The 24,254-nt window shown below is 33.0% G+C and overlaps 1 protein-coding gene across 2 annotated transcripts in view; it reads right to left on the bottom strand.

The window, feature by feature from the left end:
* The window catches only part of LOC129218393 (microtubule-associated protein RP/EB family member 1-like), a 138,017-nt gene that overhangs the window by 17,346 nt on the left and 96,417 nt on the right, over positions 1–24,254 (bottom strand). For both annotated transcript variants that reach the window (XM_054852642.1, XM_054852641.1), the window contains exons 4-6: positions 22,961–23,067; positions 18,209–18,404; positions 7,486–7,532 (exon numbers count right to left, since the gene is read on the bottom strand). In XM_054852642.1, coding sequence (XP_054708617.1) covers positions 7,486–7,532; positions 18,209–18,404; positions 22,961–23,067 — 350 coding nt within the window. The remainder of the gene's footprint in view (positions 1–7,485; positions 7,533–18,208; positions 18,405–22,960; positions 23,068–24,254) is intronic.

Below are 24,254 nucleotides of genomic sequence, written 5' to 3' on the forward strand. Positions count from 1 at the left end.
AAATTACTGTTAATGTTATAGAAGAGGATGACAGGGAACTGCCCTCTGGCCGGCTAACAATAAATATTTCAGTGTCAAAGAAATGTATAATAACGGAACTGTTTCCGTTTCGTGCAAAATTTCCCTGTTAATCAAAAGGTATGAATGTCTTCCACATTTACACTGAAATCTCAACTTACGCTAGGGATGCGACTCCCCACTTAGGTTGAAATTTTGCGTTGAGAAAAAGAGAACTGATACGATTTTTTTTTAAAGAACATACCAATTACTGTAGACATTTGTAAACATTCCTCAAACTATTTTAACTCATTTCATAACTTCATTTTGCCCAATTTAAACGTAGAGAACTGAAATTTTATTATACTAAAAGAAAAAGCTGGGTTATTCAATAAAAATACGGCTAGGGTGCACAAAATCAATAGGAGAGAATGGCATAAAACAGCGTTTCTTAATTTCTTTTATTAGTGGAACCCTTTTTAATGCTCACATTTTTCGTGGAACCCCTGGTGTTTCAATAGTTTGCAGCCAGTATTCTGTTTCGGAGAATGCCCTGGTTCTTACCTCAAAGAGACTATCACATTAACTATTTGTCATTAAATCGCTAATGAAATACATTTAACTATAGATCATTTTAATTATTTGAATGATTGCTAATTACTATTTCTTATTTTGAAATACCAGTACACTCCTATTTGTGATTCTGAGAAATACTCAGAATTTTTAAAAGGGATAAATATCCTCAGAATTTTTAAAAGGGATAAATATCCTCAGAATTTATGCATGTTGTATGATTGAAATATCTTCTTAATTAGGAAAAGAAATATAGATGTGCTTTACCTACAAAAATGTTAATAATTCACTGAAATGTACGTAGAAAAAGTTTTTAAACTTTAAAATTAAAAATTTTAAACTATCTTATTTTTTAACATTTTTTTATTTATTTACAAATTAGAGTTTTTGATGTCACTGTGTGTTCCCTCAGACAAAACTAGAGTAGCTGTATATATAGGGGCCTTAGACAGAACTAAACCATTTAGACTCTCGTGACCAGAACTCCTCCTTAAATTGGTCATCACTCGTTACATGCTTAAATTGTCCTTTCAACTGCTGCCCTAAATACTTTTCACTCCAGAATCTCCCGTACCTGCCAATATTTGTGGCTTAACCAGTTGCATGGAACCCTGAAGACAGCTCTGAATTTTGGAACCAGACCGGTAACCGAGCAATCTCTGATCCAGCACCCCCAGAGGTATCGTTTCACTTGGAAGACTTTGTGACACGAGCATATTTAACGTCTCTCAGTCACCTTCACCATTGATGAAGACGGTGGATCTTCGACCAGCGAGGATCGAACCCGGAAACCTCCGGTCACCGATGCCTTACCGATCAGGCCACCACGGCCTTGCCATAGATACTGGGAGAGTGGCTAGTATCAAGGGCAAAATATTTGAAATTGATGTCAAAAATCTTAATTTATGGCAATAGTACTTGGTAATGTTGTAGGAGAAAGATTTGGGGCGCGTTCCAAAAATTTGTTCACCATTGAAGTCACTTTTAAACTATTTTCGGGGATATTAGGGAGTTAATAGCTTCTTCGAAACTTTTTCAAAATTGAAGACTTTAACACCCAGTTTTATGTTATCTTTGGGGACATTAGCTGAAAAATAGGCGTTTTGGGATTGATCTCGATAAAACTTCGAAGTTAAACCCTTAAAGATACTATTTCATGCTATTTTTGATCAAAAATTTGCATTATTTTAAGCGGGAAATAAAATTGTTACCATAGTGGCTATTCCAGATGAATAATAATGCTTAGATTAGTAGCAAAAGTGACAATTAAATGCATTTTTTGAAAAGGCGTTATTTTTGTCGACTTTTTAAGTGACAAATTTAAAAGGTGCGGGAAGAAAATATACAAATCTCATGGAACCTCTGAAAGAGCTTCGTGTACCCCTGAGACTCCGCGGAACACAATTTAAGAAACGCTGGCATAAAATGAAACAGTACAGTACATATAGTATGTAGCAATAACAAAATGAAACACTACAATAGTACTGTAGAGTAGACACACTAATTCAATGCAGTTGTTCAAGAATATCGATTTTTTTTTTATTTAGTTGTCCGAAACTTTCTATTATTCCTTTTAAAACGAGAGAAAAACAGCCCGCTTATGTGAAATAATGTTTCATCAACTTCATTTTAAGAATGAAAAAGATGCGGAGTGACGATTTGTAAATTAACAAAGGGATGTTTTGACTAGTGGGGTACTTTTGCTTTCAGTGATGCTAAAAGGAAAGTTCATTCACTAAACTAATATTTAGTACCCACTAAAGAAGGTGATACTTAAGCCTTGGGATTCTCTTCCGAAAATTTTCGTGTTACGGGGTGAGGAATTCGCGTTAGCTCCAAAATTCGTTACTCGAAAAAAGCTCTCTATTCAGCCATTTCGTGCTAGTCGACATTTGCACATTGAAGTAAAATAAGCATTCTTAGTTATGTTTCATATTTTCGATATTTATTAATATTTGATAATAAATACTGGTACTGTTTGGGATATTTTTAGAATTTCTTTTTTTAAACTGATTGAGTGTTGATATATCAACAAAATAAAAGTCAATTATTAAATATTGTAAGTTTTCAAGATCATTTGGTAAAATTGAAAAATGCTCTTATTTCATTTTATAAGTTACGTAAGAAAGGAGATGGTGTCCAGGTCGGGACCCCTAGCTTGAAACTCAAAATCAATTAACTAGTTTTTACAAAAAATATAAGTGCCTGTAAAATTAATTCCTATAGTGAAAATTAAAGTTTTTCTCTTTCGTTTAAAGATAGTTTCAACCATCTAAATCAATTTTATGTACATATATGTATGTCTATATAAAATTTTAACCAAATTATGACTGCATACTGCATCTATTAAATTTTCAAGTAGCCGAGTTGCACTTCTTGAATGAAATATTCACTGTCAGGAAAGGATTAAAAACTTGAAAAATGAATTCCTTCAACTTTTTAAATCCTTTCTTGTATCGAATATTCGTCGTAAAAATCGTAAAAAATGTTTGGAATGACCAATTCGCTCGGTAAAGGAATGAAACAATAAATATATAATTATTAGTAATATTTCATTTTCAAATGAGTCAATTTATTAACCTAAATCAGTTTTTTAATTTTTTTGTTCAATCCTCAAACTGTGTGTATGTGTATGCTTTTTATTTATTTATTTTTTTAAAAGTAGCGAAGTAGCGACTACTTTTCAAAAGTAGTTTGTAGATGCTACATTTTGAAAAAAGTAGTTGTAGTTAACTACATTTGTAAGAAAGTAGTTGTAGTTCGCTACAAAAAAAAAAAAGTTTTTCCAACCACTGATCAAAAGTATAAAAATGGCTTGTAAAATAAATGCTTTGTAAAATTATTTCTAAATTGCATTTTAGAGGCCTATAATAAACATATCATTGACATTTATCGACACAGTGGAAAATCAAAAATAAAATTAAACCATCGATTCAGCATTTTAATTTTTGACTCATAAAAGGAAATGGAACTTCCCTCAAAAAACTTGTAAGAAGCATAGTAACAGAAATGAAGAGACTTTTCATTTAATTGCATCCTAATAAAACAAAGTTAACTTGAAAAAAGAATAAAATATGATTTTCAAATCAGATGTAAACAGATTGCATTTTTCAAACTGAAGGCATCAAAAGTATAAAAACAGTTTTTCAAAAAGTTTAAAGTTAACCATCCTTGTTAGTATTGAAAATTCAAACGATAATTTTCTCCCACTAAATAACCTTCTAACACCGCACCATAAAAACGCAAATACTGCCAAGCTGATAAAACAATGGGAATTATTTTCTAATCAAGTCACTATAAAGTTTTAATGCCAGACGCTAAGTGGCGATAATTTAAACTGTTAACCCTATGTGAAGTGATCACATTTTCTCCCCACTCCTACTATCTTTTTGCAGTTCTAAGTTCATTTCGCTGATGTATATATATTTTTTTATTGTTGTTTAAATCATGAGTGGGGAAAAAGTGCTTGCACTGCCTTTTTAGAGAATTTTATATCAACACTGCTGCAAAACAGCCATGATAAAACTAACATTCAAAATTATATGAAACACAAAACAGGCTTTCAGCTGTTAATTTCTTTTGAAAAAACTAACAACATGCATTATATTTGGCTAGTATTTGTTTTTTTTTATCGCTTTCAGGAGCATCACAAGAGTAACTATTTTTTTTTTTTTTTGCAAAATTAGCAGATACTGTTTAAGGTGATCCCTTTAATCTAACTTTAAAAAAGCTTCCAAAAACTGTCGGTTTATGCGTGGAAATATGCATTGATTTCAGATTTACTCTTTCAACAAGCGAAAGATCCATTTCGGTTTATCAAAATTTTGTGAAGGGTCCATTTTGGTTGATCGTGGTTTTGATAAAGGTCCGTTTTCGTTGATCGGGATTTTATGAAAGGTCCGTTTTGGTTGATCGAGATTTTGCAAAAGGTTCGTTTTCGTTGATCGGGATTTTGTGAAATGTCTGTTTTGGTCGATTGGATTTTTGTAAAGGGTCCATTAACTCAAATTTCCTCTGGCCAGACCCCTGAATACAATCTCTCGAGCAACAAATAAGGAGACAAATTACAAATTCAGTAGTTATAACAAATCAAACTCTTGTTTCTTGCAATTGCAAGAGAAAAAGAAGCAGAAGAGGAATCAAATGCTAAGCACAAAAAGAAAACTTCAAAACAGTGGTTGAAAAAAAAAAAAAAAGTACTTTAACAAGCTGATATACAGTCCCCCAAATGCAAAATGAACCTATTTTGGAATTGTTTCTGACAAGATGTTAAATGATGAGAAAAAAGGGAAGAATTTGCAATAAAACAATTGCAAAAATATTCCACAGTAGCACCATCTTCTAATATTTTCTTAGCAGGAATTTATTCTGTACTCGAACATCAGAAATATTCTCTTGTGTATGAGGATAGTGACCATTTACCAATGGGAAGGTAACTTCAATTTTGGACAAAGAGCAGAAGTGAAATTTCTGGAACAAGGTGCCGTAAATTTTGTTCGTCCAGTCTAGACATTTTTGAAGTAATTTGAAACAAGTGTGTATTTTACAGTTTAGTTAATTGAAATTAAAAAAAAAAAACCCTTGCAGTTGATAGTAACAGGACGAAGGTACCATACAAATAAAGAAATTTCTTTCTAGAATTCTGGGCAAAGAGAAAAGACCAATTGCATTTAATTGACATCAAATAATTTCAATTATTAAATGTTACATTCTAAATATGACACTTTTTATAGCTAAAAATGTCTTTTTGGGCTAATAAATGATAATTTAGAGTATTCAATTACTTTTGAAGTGTATTACTTTAACAAAAAGTCTTAATCCACAGTTGCCCAAGTCTGGAGTAATTCTGGGTCACTCAATAATTTAAATAAAATAAAAATGCGATTTCAGGTAGAAGGATAATGTGAATAATTTCTGAATTGTACTCCGTGCCAAACCATTTTATCTTTTATACCTTAGAAAAAATTAAGTTGTAACTTTTTTTGACCCATAATTTACTCGTCTGACCCTATAGTGTAATAGTTCCAACTGTGTATAAAAAGAGTTCTGAAATATTTTTTATAAGTGAAGCACAATAAGCTGCAATATTTAATCTGCAGAAATTTTGGGATGGTTTAATTTTGAGGTTAATTTCAGGAGAAAACAGTAAAAAGCTAAATTAGATGAACAACATATGGCAATCACTTATTTCTTGATTAGCTGAAATTAATCATGTTTGTTATCTACAAAAAAAGTACTTCTTTAATTCTGAATTTTTAAAAAAAATATTTTTATGATAAGCCAACAATTAAATTACAGTGTGTGTCGAAATGATAGGTCCACCCGTAAAATCTAAAGTTATGTTGGTAAAAACGGATTTATTGTGTATAAAGTACTATTTTATCAACTAAATTGCTTCATTCAATGTAAAATAATGCATGAAAAGTATACAAATAAAAGGAATCATAAGTTAAACCAAATATACATGAAGCAGCCGTTATAAAAAGATAGGTCTATTGAGCCAAACATCAAATTAATGTTGAATTAATTAAGAAATTTTTGTATTTTTTTCTGAATAAGCTCATAAATCCTATTCGGCATAGTTTCTACAAGTTTTTGCATACAAATTGCTTCGCATTTTGACCATTTAGAGGAAATAGCATTTTTCAAGTCTGCAATATGTACTGCATTCTGCCTACATACATCCCTCTTGCGAGTATACCCCACGTTTTCTACTGGATACAGGTCGGAGCTGCAGAGTGGCCAATTGATAACATGCACAGCATTATCGAGAAACCGTTCGATAGTGGACTTTGCAGCATGCACAGGAACGGTACCTTATTGGAACATGAAGAATGGGTGGCCAATGTACTCTAATTGCGGAGAAAAATATTGTTCAAGCAACTGTTGATAGCCTGTAGCATTCAAACTATTGTCTACAAACGCTAAATCAGTTTTTCCAGCACTTCCGAATCCGGTCCATACCCTAACGGAACCACCACCAGCTTGCCTCTTTGAGAATATCTGTCTATTGTTACACAGATTGTGCCAGTAATACTGCCAGCCATTTGGACCATCCAAGCTTAATTTCTTTTCTTCACTGAATCTCTTTTCTTTGTGCTTTTTAGTCAATTTTGGAGCCGTTTTCCTCTCCACGTAAACCAAATTGACGAACTTCTTTACTGCTCTAGGGACTAGATTTTGATATTGGAGGGTTTTGTTGTCTGCCTAAAGTGGATAAGTTTATATTTCCTGATTTTAAGTCCTTTACAAAAGTCATTCTTCGTCAGGGTGTCACTTCTGCTGGGTGGTCAGATGATTTTTTACTGCCATAAGCATTTCTAAGTCGCAAAAAACTGTTTACAACATTATGTGATCTACTGAAAGCTCTACCTATTTCTCTAGTTGATTTTCCACACTTTTTAAATGCTTCAAATTTCTCTTGCTCAACCAGCGAAAGACTGCAACGACGACCCATTTCGTTTGCTTACAATGTGATACTTTAATCTGTTTAAATACCTCCATAGCAGCCAGCATAATCTTGCAGCATGACTAAGCAACAAGATTTATGCAATTTTTTTGGAAATCAACATCATTAGAACAAAATTTCTGAAGGTGCACCTATCTTTTCAAATCGGTCTGAAAATGAATACTTGCATAAAGTAAAAATAAATTATTCATTTTACCAAATTCTTCATAAATAGTTATAACAATTACTGATTAATTTAATTATCTGTAACAAAAAACTGATTCTTATTCTCAATTAAGAGTAAAAACTTTGAAAAATGCAGGTAGACCTATAACTTCGATACCCACTGTAGGAGTACAAAAAGCACCCGACATTCCCATGAGATATTTTTTAAAATTTATTTTGTAATTTATTTCTTTCATGCATTTTGGGAAAGAAAAAGATATTGTATAAAACATAATATTTACTTGTTTGTTCAAGTTATCTTCTTCAGATTTAATGTGTGGCAGATGATCTGAAAATATACATATAAAAATCATGTAATCAACTAATTTACCAAAATTTATTTTATTTTTTTAAAAGTCTAAAAACCAAGATTTAAAAATTACAGTAAGAGATATTCATTAAATTAAATTACAATCTATTGTGGCTGAGATCCTGTTTAACTTTCAAGAGTGCGCTCAACGTTCTTTGGGCATGGCAAAATGGTTAAGTATGAAGAAAAGTGTATATGCATTTTTCTTGATTTTCAAAAATGGTTTCAAGAAAAGAACAGGTACCTTTCAGTCAACATACAGTTCAATAAATCCAACTCAGGAAAGACATGTTTAAGTATGAAGCTTTTCAGGGTTTGTACTTATGTGTCAAAAAGTCAAAATTACAGACTTTTCAAGCACTCTAAAAAAAAAAAAGGACCCACCAAAAACATATGAAGAAAACATTTTGAAAATTCTAGACTATTATACGACACAACAGTATACAGCTTCAGTATACTACTTAAATAAATTTCAAACTGGCTGATACATATCAGCTAACATCTACTGGAGAAAAAATCCAGTAGATCATTAAAAAATCCAATAGAAAAATCCAATCTTCATTGTAGGGCTGGGCGATGCATCGCCAAAATCCCGTGTGTATCTTACATTATTAAACTGGATTAGAATTTTTCGCAAAATTGATGCATCAATACTGCTCTGATGTACAGACACCGGTCCAGGGTTGCTGCCGTTTTAACCTCTAATTTTTTCACACTAATGTTAATTAGCAGTGCGTCAATCCAATCTGGTTTAACAATGAAGGTACAAAGAGTTAGACCTTCATTTCTCCCAAAATATGCAAGAATTGCACACATGTTCTTAGTCATAGACGAAAGACATGTTGATGAGCTAGTAAGTTTATCCTATAGTCACTTGCCAGAAAAACAGGAAAATTTAAAGAGTAAAATTGCAACAAAAAATGCAACATGTATTTTGATGTTACAAGAGGATCCTAGCACAGGTATCACCGGCCCTCCCCCCACCCCCCCAAAAAAAACTTTATAAATATTTTATGTAAATTTTGAAATTTATATAATTTTTAGAAACAGCTCTCAGTTCTATTTTTGTGGCATAACAAAAGTTTGGAAGAAAAATATAAACTGCGAATCCATTTTTTGCAAAATTTGTTTTAGATGACATATGTAACCTCCCCCTGAAATATTGGGCACTATTTTTGTTAAATTTAATATTAAATACAATTTAGGATACTGTTGCCTCAGAGCAACGATAAGATATCTTAGTGTTATTCCTGGGATTAGATGTCTTAATGTTGCTCTGAGGCGACAATATATTGGTGGAAATTTTCAGAATTAAAGTATTTATATTTTTTATAAACTATGAAATCCTTTTTGAGTGTCACCTGGTGCGGGCCCCTTCTCCTCCTACTGATTACAGGAACCTTTTTTTAATGCAAGAATATGTGAGCTTTTGAATGGAATGCATGACTATGCATCCATTTACATCTTTATGCATTGAAAAAGCATTCTTTTTGTAATCTCAAAACTTCTCTTTCATATTTTTCACTAACTTGCGCTTTTAGCACTGCTTAAAAATATAATGAATTTCTTTCTTGTGCTGAAACCTGTTAATTCATATCTGGCATGAAAAATAATTTTTATAACTTGTATTTATTTTGTAAAACTGCCATACAAGCAAATTTAGTTTTAAAAAAAACTTGCATTGTGATTAGAGATGTAAAATTTCCGTAAATTTGAAGTGGTGGAAAAAAACTTTTTTTCGGGAAAAATTGATTTTTTATGAATAAAAATAGGGTTTCTTAAAAGCTGTGTTTCTTGGAACATATATAGGATTAAGTATTAAAAAATATATGCAATCAAGACATTTTCTTTTTCTGCTTGACAGAAATACACATAAAAATAACTTTAATTAGAAAAAAAAAACCTTTTTGACATTCTTTAACCGAGAGCTGTCTTCATCACATACCAGAAATAAGTCAAGTCGCCGTTCAACCAATAATATTGAGTAATGTGTGTCTACTCATAACAATTACATTTTCTACTTTAGTTTACTTTTGAAATTTGAAATAATAATTGAAAATTTTGACTTTCAAACATGATTGTTTGAAAGAAAAATAAGTATGGTTTCCCTTCCATACAATGTAACATTTCTGTCTGAAAATGAAAGGTATTGAGTTTTGATTTTTTCTAATCCAGGCTAAGTCCAAATCAAAACTAAATCGGTTTTTCTTTTTCTTTCCAACAGAAACCCCAAACCAAAACAGCATAATGGTTTCTAAAGCTCAACCAAAACTTAAACAGGAGTTTCAATTTATTCATACGACCGTGCTAAGCACAGTAATATAAGTAGTCATACCAGCACTTTTGAATAAAACTGAGTTATTATAACCAAGTTTTCCCTGTTTTGTATTTTACTTAATAAAAAAAATGTTTTAGGGTCATTACTTTTTAAACTATTTTTTTCTTTAAATTCTAAAAAAAACTGACATCTGAATCAAAAATCACCTCAGAGCAACAGTAAAGCATCTAATCCCAGTAATAATACTAAGATATCCTACTGTTGCTCTGAGGCGAGAATATATGGAAGAGCCATACTTTACAACACAATGTCTCAGCTCGAACTCAACTGCAAATTCCACTTTTGTACTTAGTACGGCAGTATACAGGGTGCGGGGGGAGAAAAACAAAGTTTGCATCATTGAATGGAAGTAAAGTAATTTCATTTTAATGACTGTCTTACTTTTGTCTCTCACTTTATTAGAAAATAATTTACAATATATCTCCTAGTTTATGTTTTGTTTTTCGGTTTTCTTACAACTTTAAACAAAAGACCTGCTATTTTAAAGTTGTTTAACCAAGTAGAACTACAGTTACGTGTTTTGCCTCGGCAAATGGTATTTGATGTGGTATGCCTCTTCAAGTGGCTTGGAAATGATAGTCTATGTCCAAAAAGGTTACAAAAACGAAAAATGGACGTTTCAATAAATCGTCTGGTCATCCAAAAGTGAATTCAATGAAATACTTGGGTTTCCATGAGAGAAGTTGTTCGTAAGACAGGGAATTCGTGACCGATAAGTGCGACTAAGGGCCAAAACAGACCAAAAAGAAGTTTTATGAGTTCCAAAAAGTCCAGGCATTCGTATGACTCCAAAGATGCCAGAAACGTTTGCGACAGACCGCAAGTCTTTGCTGGAAGATATACAGACCAAATCGTATTGATCTGGGGGCAACCAGCCCATAGCCCCCAGATCAATACGATTTGGTCTGTGGACACTCAAAGCACCTTAGAAAATGTTAAACATCCCCAAAACCGAAGTCAGGTTTTGTCTGTGATGGAATCAGCACAAGCGACGAAAAATCTCTGGCTTTTTTGTGGATGAGAGCCATAAAATGATCAAAAAGTTTACCAGAAGGACATTTTAGAAGCTGTTTTACTTCTGTGGACCTAAGAGCACTTCAGTACAGCAATGTAGACTGTATATTTTACTTTGACTCCACACCAGTTCATATGGCCCAAAAGATAAGAGTGGTACAAAGGCTCATTGTTTTTGACATATCTTTAGAGTAGACGCTCCACTCACTAGACCCCAATCCCATTTATTACACTGTATGGCCTGTTTTAGAGTCAAAGGTCTACCCTAAACTACACATAAGTTTGACTTTCTAAACCAATTGCTTTATAGGGAATAGGATTGTTTAAAGGACTTGCGGCCTTTGAATGAAAATTGCAATAAGCAGTTGCACCTCCCTCTGTATTGCTTCAAAAGGTGGCCAGTTTGAAACCAATTAGTTTGATTGCCAAAGGTCTTCTCATATTATTTTTTGTGTTTTGCAACTTTATTTTTAATAAAGCAAAACATGGAAAATTGCTTACCCGGGAGCAGTTAAAATTTCCTGAAAAGTTGCAAAAATTCAATTTTTCTGAATCGGAAATGAACACCTTTGTGGAAAAAAAAAATTTCCCGTTTCCCCTCTTTCCCAAAATTTTCTGTTTTTTTTTCGGACGGTTTTCATCTTTAGTTAGGAAAGAAAGGAACTTTCTGTTATGCTTCTTAGTACAACCTAATGTTCCTTAAATCTTATATACAATCAAGAGAAATGATTAAAAACAAGAATCTCCTGGAAAACCAGTAGAGTTGGCAGGTATGGCAATTTCATTTTCCTCGGAAAATATCACATAAAACCTCTACAGTTGATTGCCAAATAATGGCACTATGGTGCTGGTATCGCTGAGATGAGTTAACACATTCTTGTGTGAGTCGTTTAGGCAGCAGGAGGTATAGAAGTCTGCAGCCAGCTACTCAGCTCATTCCACTCAACAACATAGTACGATTTGTATTGTGTTTCTTGAATAATCTTGCTGGTTTTTTGTTGATTTTTAGGTGAAATGAGTGAACATCATCGTTCAGATGAAGGTATAAGGTGGACAATTGTGGGTAGACTTGAGGCAGGACAGTCTCAAGCTCAGATTGCTAGGGAATCGGGTGTAACTCCAAGTGTTGTTTCGAATTTGTGGAGTCAGTTTAAAAACAGTGGGCCAGTGTCTAGAAAACAAGGACAAGATCGTCCAAGAGCAATAACACCCAATAAAGAACATTATTTGTTACAGCTAGAGGACGTCTACAGCGACACAACTGTCTAGGGACCTCGCTGCTGCCACAGGAGCATTAGTTTCAAGGAACAGAGTTGCGAAGAGGCTTGGTGAAAGAGGGATGTATGCCAGGAAGCCCGCCATTTGCATCTCACGCTCTCCCTCCAACAACAGAGAGCTGGCACAATTGTGCAGACAGCACCAACACTAGACAGAACTCCAATGGGCTAATATTCTCATCACATGAGTCCAGATTCAGTCTACAACCTGATTTTCGATGAATATTCATATGGAGGAAACCTGGGACCTGATACCATCGCAGTAACATCATGGAAAGGGACCATTGTGCTGGTGGAGAAATGATCGTTTGGGCAGGGATCACAGGCAAGATACCCGCACCCCTCTCCATATGTTTAACACTGGTTCTGTGAATGCCCAAAGGTACAAACAGGAGATCCTAAAACCTATGTGCATCTTTTCAGGGGTGCTGTTGGCCCTGAATTCGTTTTTATAGACGATATTGCCTGACCTCATAGGGCTGTCTTGATTGGAAAGCGGAGATATTCATCGAATGGATTGGCCAGCCAAATCTCCTACCTTCAATCCCATTGAACATGCTTGAGAAGCCCTTGGGAGGGCCAGTTTGATATGTCAACCGTCACCCAGATCCATTTCGGGGTTAAAATCTGCTCTAGTGAAAGAGTGGGAGAGTCTTCCACAAGCACTCCTCAACTCTTATTAACAGCTTGCATACTCGTTGTGCATACTGTCTATGTGTCAGAAGTGACTACACATCATACAAGCCTCACTTTCATTGCCATCTTTTATCATGAATTTCAGTCCACATTGAACTCTTGCCAATGAAAGGCACTTGAGGTTTTGCTATGCACATATTGTCATACTATAAGTAATATTCATACCAAATTTCATTAATTTTTTTCCAGTATTTCTGGGTATATTTGAGAAAATGCCTTCCATCTCTTAATTTTGTCCACCAGTTAATTTTGAATCAGCAAGCAAAACTCAGTTTTCAATGTGGTGACTGGAGCAGAATAGTCCCAACGTAGTTCATGTGTGTTGTAAGAGGGGTCATTCCATACAGACTATGGATGGCTGCGCTCGACCCCATTTTTAATTATTTTGAAACTCAAATCCCTAAAAGCTGCAGATGAAAGATGTTTAAAAACACTTATTTTTTCTCTAATCTGGACCTTTGATTTTTTAGGTCATTGAAAGTCTTTTTTGCAGTCAAAAATGAGACTTTCAGACCTTTGCATTTAGGTCAAAATCTATTTGAGTTACATTTTGGCAGTTAATTTTACACTTTGATGTTGAAGTGAATAAGATGACAATCTTACATGCTGAGTTATGTGACTGTAACTTAATTAAAATAGCAACAGGTTCAAGTTCAAGGTCAAATGTAAAATTTTTACTCATTTCAAAGGGAGATAAACTCACTTAGGGAATGAAAACGCAAAATAAAATGTGGCAAAAACTAATCACTGGAATCACGCTAATAAGAAAACATAACTGTTGATGTGTATTTGTTTACACTTTATAGATTACAGTCCCTAAAAAATCAGAAATATGAAAAAAAGACATTTTTAGACCTCTGTAAACCAAAAGGGGATGGAATTAAAAATAAAATTTCTTAGCCAGTTGAATATTCCATTCAAGTATTGGAATGTGGGGCAAAATGAAATGGTTAAAGGTGGAGCTTTTTCAAAATGAACAAATCGAATATTTATTTTGAAAATTACAGTACACTAAGAAATAACATTGTGTTTTATAATATAACTCATTAAAATAGCATGTTTTTGGCAATAATGTTTTGCTTTAAAAAAATGTTCACTTTTTTTCATGAGGCAAAGTGAAAAATGAAATATCATTTATTCAATTATAAAAAGTATTTTTGATCAAATGAACCAATAAATAAAAGGTAGAATAAATAAATGAAATTATACTGAAGAAAAAAAAAAGGAATAATTAAGTAAATCAACAAATTATTGCATGAGAATAAATAAATGTGAGTAAAAGAGTGAATGCACAAGAAAATAAGTGAATGAATAAATATGTGAATTGCTAAATTAAGGTATATTAACAAAGTACTAACTATATATAAGAGATTTAATAAATGATTGAAAATTTAAACGAAATAAACTATTTCACTTTGCCCCGCATGCACTTGTCTAATTGTACAAAATACTTAAAATACAAATAAGCTTAATATTAACTAAATAAATACTGCACTGAATATTAGAAGATCTAAATTAATATTCCAACTGTTAATAACAGGAACTTTATCATTTATTAATGCCAAAAATAATTTTTGGCTTACAACAAAATATTACAATATTTTAGGTACTGAAGTTCCAAAAACATAATTTTATATGATCTTTTGTTTACGTTACAAAGGAGAGGGCTCTCCCTCAAAATTTTTTCCGAATTGTAGTCTTAAAAATGCATTTGGGGCACATCTCGTAACACTTTAGTGATAGGGATTGAAACTTTGTACAGGAAGTTTTTCAAAATTCCAAACACTAAAATTTTAGACAATCTTAGAGGTGAGTAAAATGATAACATGCATAAAGTACAAATAAAGTAATAAAATAGAGTTAAAAACTCAGTAACTCATTCCATAGTATGAAGTTTTCGACTGCTTTTTTACAGTTTACCTAACTTCATGCTGAGTTTTTAACTATTTCATTACTTTATTTGTACTTGATGCATGTTGTTGTCGTTTTACTCATTCCATAGTACAATGTTTTCGACTGCTTTTTACAATTTTAGCGGTCATGAAATGGGGTTCGGGAGACTCTCCTCTGGAAAGTTTTTTCAGTTGAAGTGTAAAAATAAACAATTACACAACAATACTGACGTTAAGGAAAAGGAAGGATGGGATTCATTCCTCCTGAAGTTTGTAGAAATAGAAGTCCCCCCCCCTCCAAAAAAAAATAAAAATAAAAAACCAACTTAACTTGAGACAATCTTCCATGATGTTAGGAGGTTAAGGTTTTGAAATTAGTAAAAGGGTAAAAAAATGTGAAATCAATTTCCCCTCCTTGAATACTTTCTGGATCCGTCCTTGTTTTTCATCTGATGAAAGAGCGGCGTCCCTGTATATATATATATTTTTTTTCTGGGAATAAGTAAAAGTCACACGGAGCTAAGTCCGACGAAGCGTTATGTTATTTGTTTGTCATATCAAAGCGTGCATCCTCAACATGGAAGTCGCCTTCTTCGCCACACTACTACATATGTATGAGTTATCAACTTAATATTTCATAATGTTTTTGAGTGACGCAAGTTTACACGTATAATGAGATCACAGGAGAACTTGCAATAATTTACTGAGGAGGTAGGCAAAATTGATATTTCGGTCATCTATATGTTCTTAGGTACATATGCATGCACAGATGTGCCGAAAAAACCAGTGAACTTTAAACGGGGTGATCGTAAAATAGAAATTTAGGTCGAAATCCGATTTTTTTTTGTGATTACAATTCCCTATTCCTAGAAAAGAAGAAAGTGAAATGAATAAATGATCCTTTAAATCCCTGACAATCTTAGCAATATATTTTTGTTTGATTTTTTTTTTTTGCCATCGGCCGTCTGGAGAAAAACAATCGGCCATTGTTCAAAGATAACCAATCAACCAACAATCGGCATCAGCCAAAAACTACCATCGGTCAAGCCCTAGTTTACAAGGGTCTAAAAATGTCATTTGCCATATTTCTGATTTTTGAGGGGGGGATCTATAAAGGGTAAACAAACATACAGCAACTGTTACATTTTCTAATAACCGTGATTCTAGTGATTAGTTTCTGCCATATTTCATTTTGTATTTTCATCTCCTAAGCGAGTTTATCCCCCTTTGAAACGAGTAAAAATTTTACATTTAACCTTGAACTTAAACCTATTGCCATTATTTGAAATTATTAAGTTACAGCCCTGTATTTCAGCATGTAAGTCTATCAGCTTATGCACTTTAACATTTATGCGTAAAATTAACTGCCATAAATGTAATTCAAATAGATTTTGGCAATAATGCAAAGGTCTAAAATTCCCATTTTTAACTACAAAAACTACTTTTGACAAGCTCCAAAAAATCAAAGGTCTAGATTTGAAAAAAAAAAGTGGTTTTAAATATCTTACATATGCTTCTTTTAAGGATATGAATTTCAAAAAAATTAAAAATGGTTGAGCACAGTCATCTGTTGAGCCTGTGTAAAGACTATGATAGACAACTAATCTAAGGAATGAGTAAGGACAAGTAAACCACTGTCCTATGCTCAGGAGTTGGATACTGGCGTGTCGGAGAAAACCAGCTGCTGGAGGAGGTGAAAGTGCAGGTCTCCAATCCACGGACTCTGCAGAAGGGGGGACGGCAGGGAGTACTCACTTAGGCACAAAAATGAAAAGGTGTAGGCAGGAAAGGAGGAGGCCAATACAGGAGGCAAAAGTCACCGAGCCAACCATTCCTGAGAAGGTAGGAAAAACCAAATGTCCTCGGTAGGAGATTTCAACTCCTGCCTCTGCAGAAACTGCTACATCCAAACGAGTAAGGACAAGTCAACCACAGCCTATGTTCAAGAAGTGAGTGTTTTAAATGACCTGTTGAGAGAGCAACGTTCCCTTAGGAGAAGTTATCTTACGATGACATTGAACATATACAGCCAGTCATCCAAATGAGGACAGGCCCGATACTCTCTGGGAATCACATGCCGAAAATGCAGAAGACTTCTGAACAAAAAATTTTAGGAAGGCTTTTGGTCTTTTTACTCGTCATTGCACCTTAAAGCGGAACCTTGCTTTAATGAGTGTTAGTAAGGATCCAACTATCAGGGGTTACCTCTTTCATTAAGAAACTATTACTCGCATCCTGTGTGATTCTGAAGCTTTTTTTTTTCTTTTGCCTATAGATTTGAACACCTTGGTCATCATTTGATTGAACAGTGGGAATTCCATAAAATTCTTATTATGTACATAAAATACACTGCCAGCTCAGTTATTAATTCCAAGGACTGCAGTTTCGTGCTTTTTAACACTCATCAGCCTGGAATAGGAAGCAACTGAGCTGGAGGCAAAAAACCTCTGAAGGAGAGCCAAACAAACTGGTAGCTAATGCATTTGTTGAATTTTGCTTTAGCTATTGGTCTGTTTTAAGAATTCTGTTTAAGGTCAAAGTGCTTGGTTCTGTTGAACCTCCCTTTCCTTCATTTCAAAATTTGGTTAATATTAAAGCTTGACCATGGAGAGATGGCGGATGACCTTGTTGCAAAGACACCATTTGTAACAGGTTGTTATTCTTTTGCAATAGATAGGATCAGCGAGAGCGAGCCTTATACTACTCTGCGCTACCTATTACAAATGATACAAATGGCATTCCCACTCCAAGGTCATCCACCATCTCTGTTATCAAGTTTACAAGTTTTTTAAACAATTTAGTGAGGGATAATTTTCAATCATTAAGTAAATGCTTTATGCATCTAAATGATAATGACTAGTGAGAGCATGCTTTTTCATTAAAACACACACACATTAGAAACCAAAAGATGCAGGAATATTGCAGTTGAAAAACTGAGTTTTCCTGATAAAATAAAATCTGAATTTGTAGTTAAAGTTTTGAATCTACTCGCATTTAGATTTTCGTTTCACCTGCCATGAGTTAACATGTTCATTTTATTTATTTTTAACAACTTAACACATTTGCACATGTGTGACACTGGCAAAGGTTTACTAGTTAATCTGCACATGCTATGTTTGACATGAGTAACCATTTCTCTTTCATTATTTTATGCCCAATGCAGATGTGAATTCCAGTCAAGTAAAAATAGGCTAAATTATTACTGAACTTCTTTACCATAGCAATGCAGCATTAATTGGGGAGTTGGTGCACTTCGTTACAAAAACAAAATTTTTGACATTTTAATATTAAAATGTAAAACATAATTAAATCTGCAGCTATTCTGGCACAAGTTCTCCAGCCTTGTAATAATGTTAAAACACATTTTATTTAGACTAAAAATATTTCAGATGAAATAACTTCAGTATTGCATTAGAAACTTAAAAAGTTAAAACATACTTGCTCTTCCAACTGGATTGTAAGAAATAGGGGTAGTATACTGTGATTTGCCTTTATTGGTTGTAGGTTGTTTGCAGTCAGTTTCATAAACTTGTGTGTCAACACACTGATTTGCATCATAAAATTTCTTAAACCATTGCAAAAATTCAAAATTATCTTGAAACCGTCCATTAATTAACCTTGTAATAGGCACTTCCTTTAAATGAAGAAAACTTCATAAGAAATATACACATTAAATGGAATGAAAAACATTTAAAACTTAATACTAAAATATGAAAATTAAAATTATGGTTATGTTAAGCCTTGAAAAGGCTGTTTGCTAAGTTCAACTCTTTTAATCATTTTTTTACTTGTACTTTTAAATTAGGTTGTATCATTTAAGGATTTGTTTCAGAACTTTTAGAAACAGCAGACATTTGGCACATACAATGAAAAAGCTACAACCAGAAGTCTCTGAACAATTGGATCATTGATAATGTAATAAAATTCTTCTATTTGATATAATACAAAACATCTACAGAAAATAAATCACACCATGGATATGTCAATAATTTTGTGTATTTTCTTGACAAAGAGCTAATACAGTCGAACTCACTTATAATGAGAGTGGAGAGACAGAGATATTTGCTCGTTATAACCGAGTGCTCGTAAAAAATTGGTTTGTGAAAAAAAAATCATGAAAATTTATTTATACATGCTTGTTTTGTTATTAACTTTTTGTACAATACCAAAAAGATTGGTTATTTGATTTGCACTGTTTTATTGTCTCTTTCTTGTTATTGTTTGAGGAACATGAGGTCTGAAAAAATCATTTGTATCCATGGCTTTAAAGTACGAGGCGTGTTTTTAAAGTAAGTTCAGTTTTTATATAAAAAAGGAAAGAGTACAGATAGAGCTAAGTAATTTAGTGCACAAAAATCTACCACCCTTACGCTATTTTTCAACATTGCTCCCGTGATTTTCCAAGCATTTGTCATAGTGTGGTACAGGTTTTTGTATACCTATTCGTACAAAGTTACCGCCCGTTTAGTCAACCATGAGGACTCTTACAGGGCTTTGGCTGGGGCGTTTTTGAACATCCTCTGGTCTGCCCTCACCTCGCTCGCAGCATCTTTCATTTGTTTCGGCATCTAAAGTCTTTCCAAGGTGGTCTGTGGCACAACAGCAATAATGAGCTCAGAGAACATGTTATCCCATGGCTGACTACACAGGCAGCAATTTTCTATGAATAGGTATACAAAAACCTGTACCACGCTATGACAAATGTTTGGAAAATCACGGGAGCAATGTCAAAAAATAGCGTAAGGATGGTAGATTTTTGTGCAATAAATTTCTTTGCTCTATCTGTACTCGTTCTTTTTTTATATCAAAACGGAACTTACTTTAAAAATACGCCTCTTAGTTTGAAGTTCTTCTGCACTTCAGAAGCTAAGTGTGCAAAGGGCTTTTAACTTTAAATTCTTCACATTTGCTGCAATGGCGTTCGCTTTTTTTTCTCTCTATCTCTTGCCCTGCAGCTACAATATCCTTAGAAGTATATATCTCGGAAATAATAACATTCTCTTGAACAAATAGAATTTTTAAACGCTCCCCAACTCCACGAAATTTAATTAAAAGGGCATTATCATCACTTATTCTCATGATTTATATCCTATTTCTAACTTTCAGTTGAATTCAAAATGTCAATAGATTTTTTTCCAAAGGTGGAATAATCATTTCTAAGGTAGAAATCAACAGACATCTAATGAATTACAAAAATATTGCTCGCTTTAAGCGGGGTTAGCTCATTAAAGGCGTTTTCCAATAGACTTAACATTGTACCAACCAAATTTTTTAAATTTCCTTAATAAATCCGAGTGTTTGTTAAAAAAGGGTTTTCATATAAGCGAGTTCAATTGTATTTCTAAATCGTACTTACAGGTTTAGTTAGAAAACTTTTTACTTTGCTACTAGATACATTTTACTTATGGCACACATTACTTATTTTCATTCATTTCAAATTCTAGTATTATAAAACAAAATGGATGCTTTCATTGTATCACACAAAGAAAGAAAATGTGCTACAACTTATGTAATTAGCATAGTACTTAAAGCAAAAGTAGGTATAAATGTAAAGGAACCACTGAACAGAGCAGCCCAAAAATGAAGAGGAAGAAAGTAACAACGAAAAGGTTGCTGAAAGAGATGAACTTTTTAAACCAGCTGAAAGAAAACAGAAAACATCGAGGTCCTGGCAAATGAGGAAAAAACTTTAAACAACTGCTCAGGTAAGTGTAAAATTTAGAGTGTCTGAAAGCACTACAGCAGTCATATAAATCCAGTGTTATCCAAAACTTTAACATGGTAAATGAGGAAGAATTGCTTCAAGTTGTTGACAAGAACAAAATGAGAAGGGAAAAGATTAGTAACAAACATTATTTGCAATCCAAAGATTGATGAACCTTTATGCAGTCTCTTTACTTTAATGGCAGGAAGGATGACATTTTGGTGACTTAAGTGAAATATAGGGACAATGAGAATGACGCTAAAATTAATATTTCTCTTTATAATAGTTCTGAATTCATTGAGACATTGTATAGTTGAATAAATAATTATAATAAGCTAATTAGAATATGTAGTTATATTTTTAGGTTTCGAAACAATATGCTTCACAGAGGAATCAAAAGTACAAGTAAGTATCTCACTACCAGTGAGTTAGTTTGCTACCGAATTTCTCACTAACGAAGCTCAGAAAGGTAAGCTTCTATGTGAAAAGGGCAAAATGTTAATTTGAATTCTAAGTTAAAATCATTAGATCCATTTTTTGGATAACAACTCTATGCATAGAGTAGGGGGTAGACTAAAAAGTTAGAATTAATCATTTGATTCAAAGCATCAGTTGATTTTGCCTAGTGAACTTACTGTCGTAATTTTTGAATATGTTCATAAAAAATATTCACAAATAGGTGCTCAAGGTTTAGTGCACCGAAATTGGATGCAATATTTACCCCTCAAAGCAAAAAGCATTGCTTGAAAGATATTGCACACTTGCTTTAAACAAAGCCCAGAATCAATGGGTCAATGGGAGAACTTCTCCCTGAACGTGTTACACCTAATTCTACATTGAGGTGCAGATTCTTGTGGCGCATTTTATATAAAATACAAAATCAAAGAAAAGTTTACTTCAAGTTTTATATAGCAGTCTTTATAGGCATGTCACCAAAGTTGTGCTTATGGAGATTGTAAGCAATTGATTTGCTGTTGCGTTTATTACCATTCTCAAAAGATTCTATGCTAGTCGAGGGAAAATACAAACTATCACTTTTGATAATACCACCAACTTTAAGGGTGTTCAGAACTGAATTCATTAAAAAAAAGTTGAATTTTCCTAATGAAGACTTTGCAAGTTTCTTAACCAGAGAATTTATAATTTGGAAATTCATTCCTTCTCGTTCTCCCAACTTTGGAGGTTTATGAGAAGCTGGGATAAAATCTTTTACACATAGTGCATTAAGGAACAACAAAATTAAATTGGAGGAGTTTGAAACTCGTATCATTCAAATCTAAGCGATACTCAACTTGCGGCTTTTATTTCCACTTTCAGAAGACAAATGAATTTGAAGTACTTAACTCCGGGTCACTTTTTGATCCGCCGTCCGCAATTCCTGAACCTGTTGTTATAAATACTGCAGATAATAAAGTAATTCATTAGCATTGTATTACAAAATACGTCCAAAGTATTTGAAAGAGGTGGTCCATGGACTATCTCAATCACTTGCAGCAGCATGGTAAAAGGCAGTTGAAGAAAGAAAATATAAAAATAGGAGCTTACTGCTATTAAAAGAAAAAAATATGCCACCTTGCAAATGGATCCTTATCCGAATTATTGAGATGATTTCGGGAAATGATGGTATTATTCATACTTGTAAACTTAAAACTGCAACTGGTGTATTTCAACACCCCATATACAAATTACGTTTGGTTCCAATTCTAGATAACACAAATTTAGTCAACAATTTTTCATGTATACTATGTTTCATACTATATATTTTCGACTATTTATGCTTTCTGTTGTTTTGTACATTTTTCAACTTGACTAATTCTGAAATATGATATATTTCATCCCGGGTGGCCATGTTGCATCACGGGGGGTCATTGGAAAAACCTTTGTTGCGCCATAGTAAGAAATGTGCCTCCTAGCAAGGAATACATTGTCTTGAGTTCAGTTAGTTGTCATTGCCAACACAATGTATTTATGTTGCTAAATGCACACGTAAGCAGCCTTCACCCATTATCTATTTAATTAAATAAATTAAAAAGATTTTGCATGCTTTTTATTTACAAGCAATATAACTTTGAACTCTTGAATAAGATTTCACAAAAAGGGTGTGGGATGTATTTTTTTAAATATATGTCTCAAAAATGCTGATTTAGGCTGTCTTTGGTCACCTTAAGGAGAGTCATGATCTCCCCCCCCCTGGATCCATGCCTGATGTATGCTTCTAGATTAGCTATGTTACCAACACAAAATAATGCCAAAAAATAAACAAAATTATGATACTAGCTTAAAAACTTCCAAGTTTTGTATCTGCCCCAACAACCTCACATACTTTTCATGTTAGTAATGAAGTTAAATTTAAAAATAACAGCACGAGAAAAAGCAAAAGTCACAAAAAAAAATTAATTGCTTAAAAATTACAACTAACTTTTGCATGCTTGTACAAGGTATTAAAACAATATTTTAGAATTCATTAATAAAAATAAAGTACATACCTGACTACAGCCAACTTTCTTAAAAGAGGTTTGAAGGTGCTTCAAATTAGAAACATATTCGTGCTCTTGGTTAGCCTGGATTTTAATTTTTTTCAAGGATATACAACCTAAAATAAATCTTGAATTAAAAACTATTTCATAATAATGCATAATTTTTTCATAAAAAAATAAGTTCATTTAAACTAAATTTTCAACTAAAATTTGTTGTACCAACTTGTAATAAACATCTTCTTTGTGAATTTAACATAACATAATCATTGTTTTAAGTAAATGATTTTTTAAAAAGTGTTTTATTATAAAAAATTTAAGGGATTAATTATTATGGAATTAAAACAAATAATAAACAAATAAACAGCAGTAAATTATGCAACAAGTATATGGAAAAATCAATGCATCTTCAATTAGTCCATTTAGTTCTATTTCTTCAGGCATCCTGGAAAAAAAAATTCTGATGGGAAGGGGTAAGGGCCATATGCCTACGGGTAGAGAATGGATCTTTTTTTACATTGAACTAATAGCCTGCAATATAAACATCATGCTCGCCATTTTGAAAAATGTTTCCATAAGTTCCACAAGAAATGCAAGACTATAATCGTTTTCTAAAATTTGAGGAATTTAACATTTACCTCACTATTTGGAAAATTGACATTACCTACATTAGTAGGAGAAACTTATTCTGAAAATGACAGAAGTTCAGAAGCAGCATTTTAAAATTAACTTGATATAAATTGTACATACTCAAATGTTTATGAAGGTTTTATTCTGCAAAATTTACTTTTGCTAGTGAGTATATTGATGGAAGAATTAACAAAAACAAAGAGAAAATATTATTGTAAGGAGTTAATAGTATCAAGAAGAGAGGCAAAAGACTTAAGGCATTAAATGGGATTTTTTTTTTACAATCATGCAGAGTTGGGTTTTTTGCCGGCAAAAATGTATTTTTGCCGGGACAGTGGAAAAAACCATGGAAAAAATGGCAAAAACCTAATCATTTTTTTTGATCCCACTAAAATTTTTAAGCGATTTAATTAATAACAGAATATTTACTTGAATATAGAAAAATATTAACTTTTCCTCACTAAAGAAATAATTCACTTTTTCTCACTTACTGGGAAAATGGATAGATAAGAGAAGAATTTAAAAAGAAAAAAAAGCTGATCAATATGTGCATTCTATATTCACTCTACTTTTTAGTAATACTAGCTCACTCTACAGAAAATGGCAAAGCCTTTTATCAATTATCAGTAAGAAGTTACCCCTGTGGGTTTAATGCCAATGTGTTGTTTGGTGTGAT

Source organism: Uloborus diversus, chromosome 3, assembly GCF_026930045.1.
Source record: "Uloborus diversus isolate 005 chromosome 3, Udiv.v.3.1, whole genome shotgun sequence".
In the NCBI taxonomy this organism is placed as follows: Eukaryota; Metazoa; Arthropoda; class Arachnida; order Araneae; family Uloboridae; genus Uloborus; species Uloborus diversus.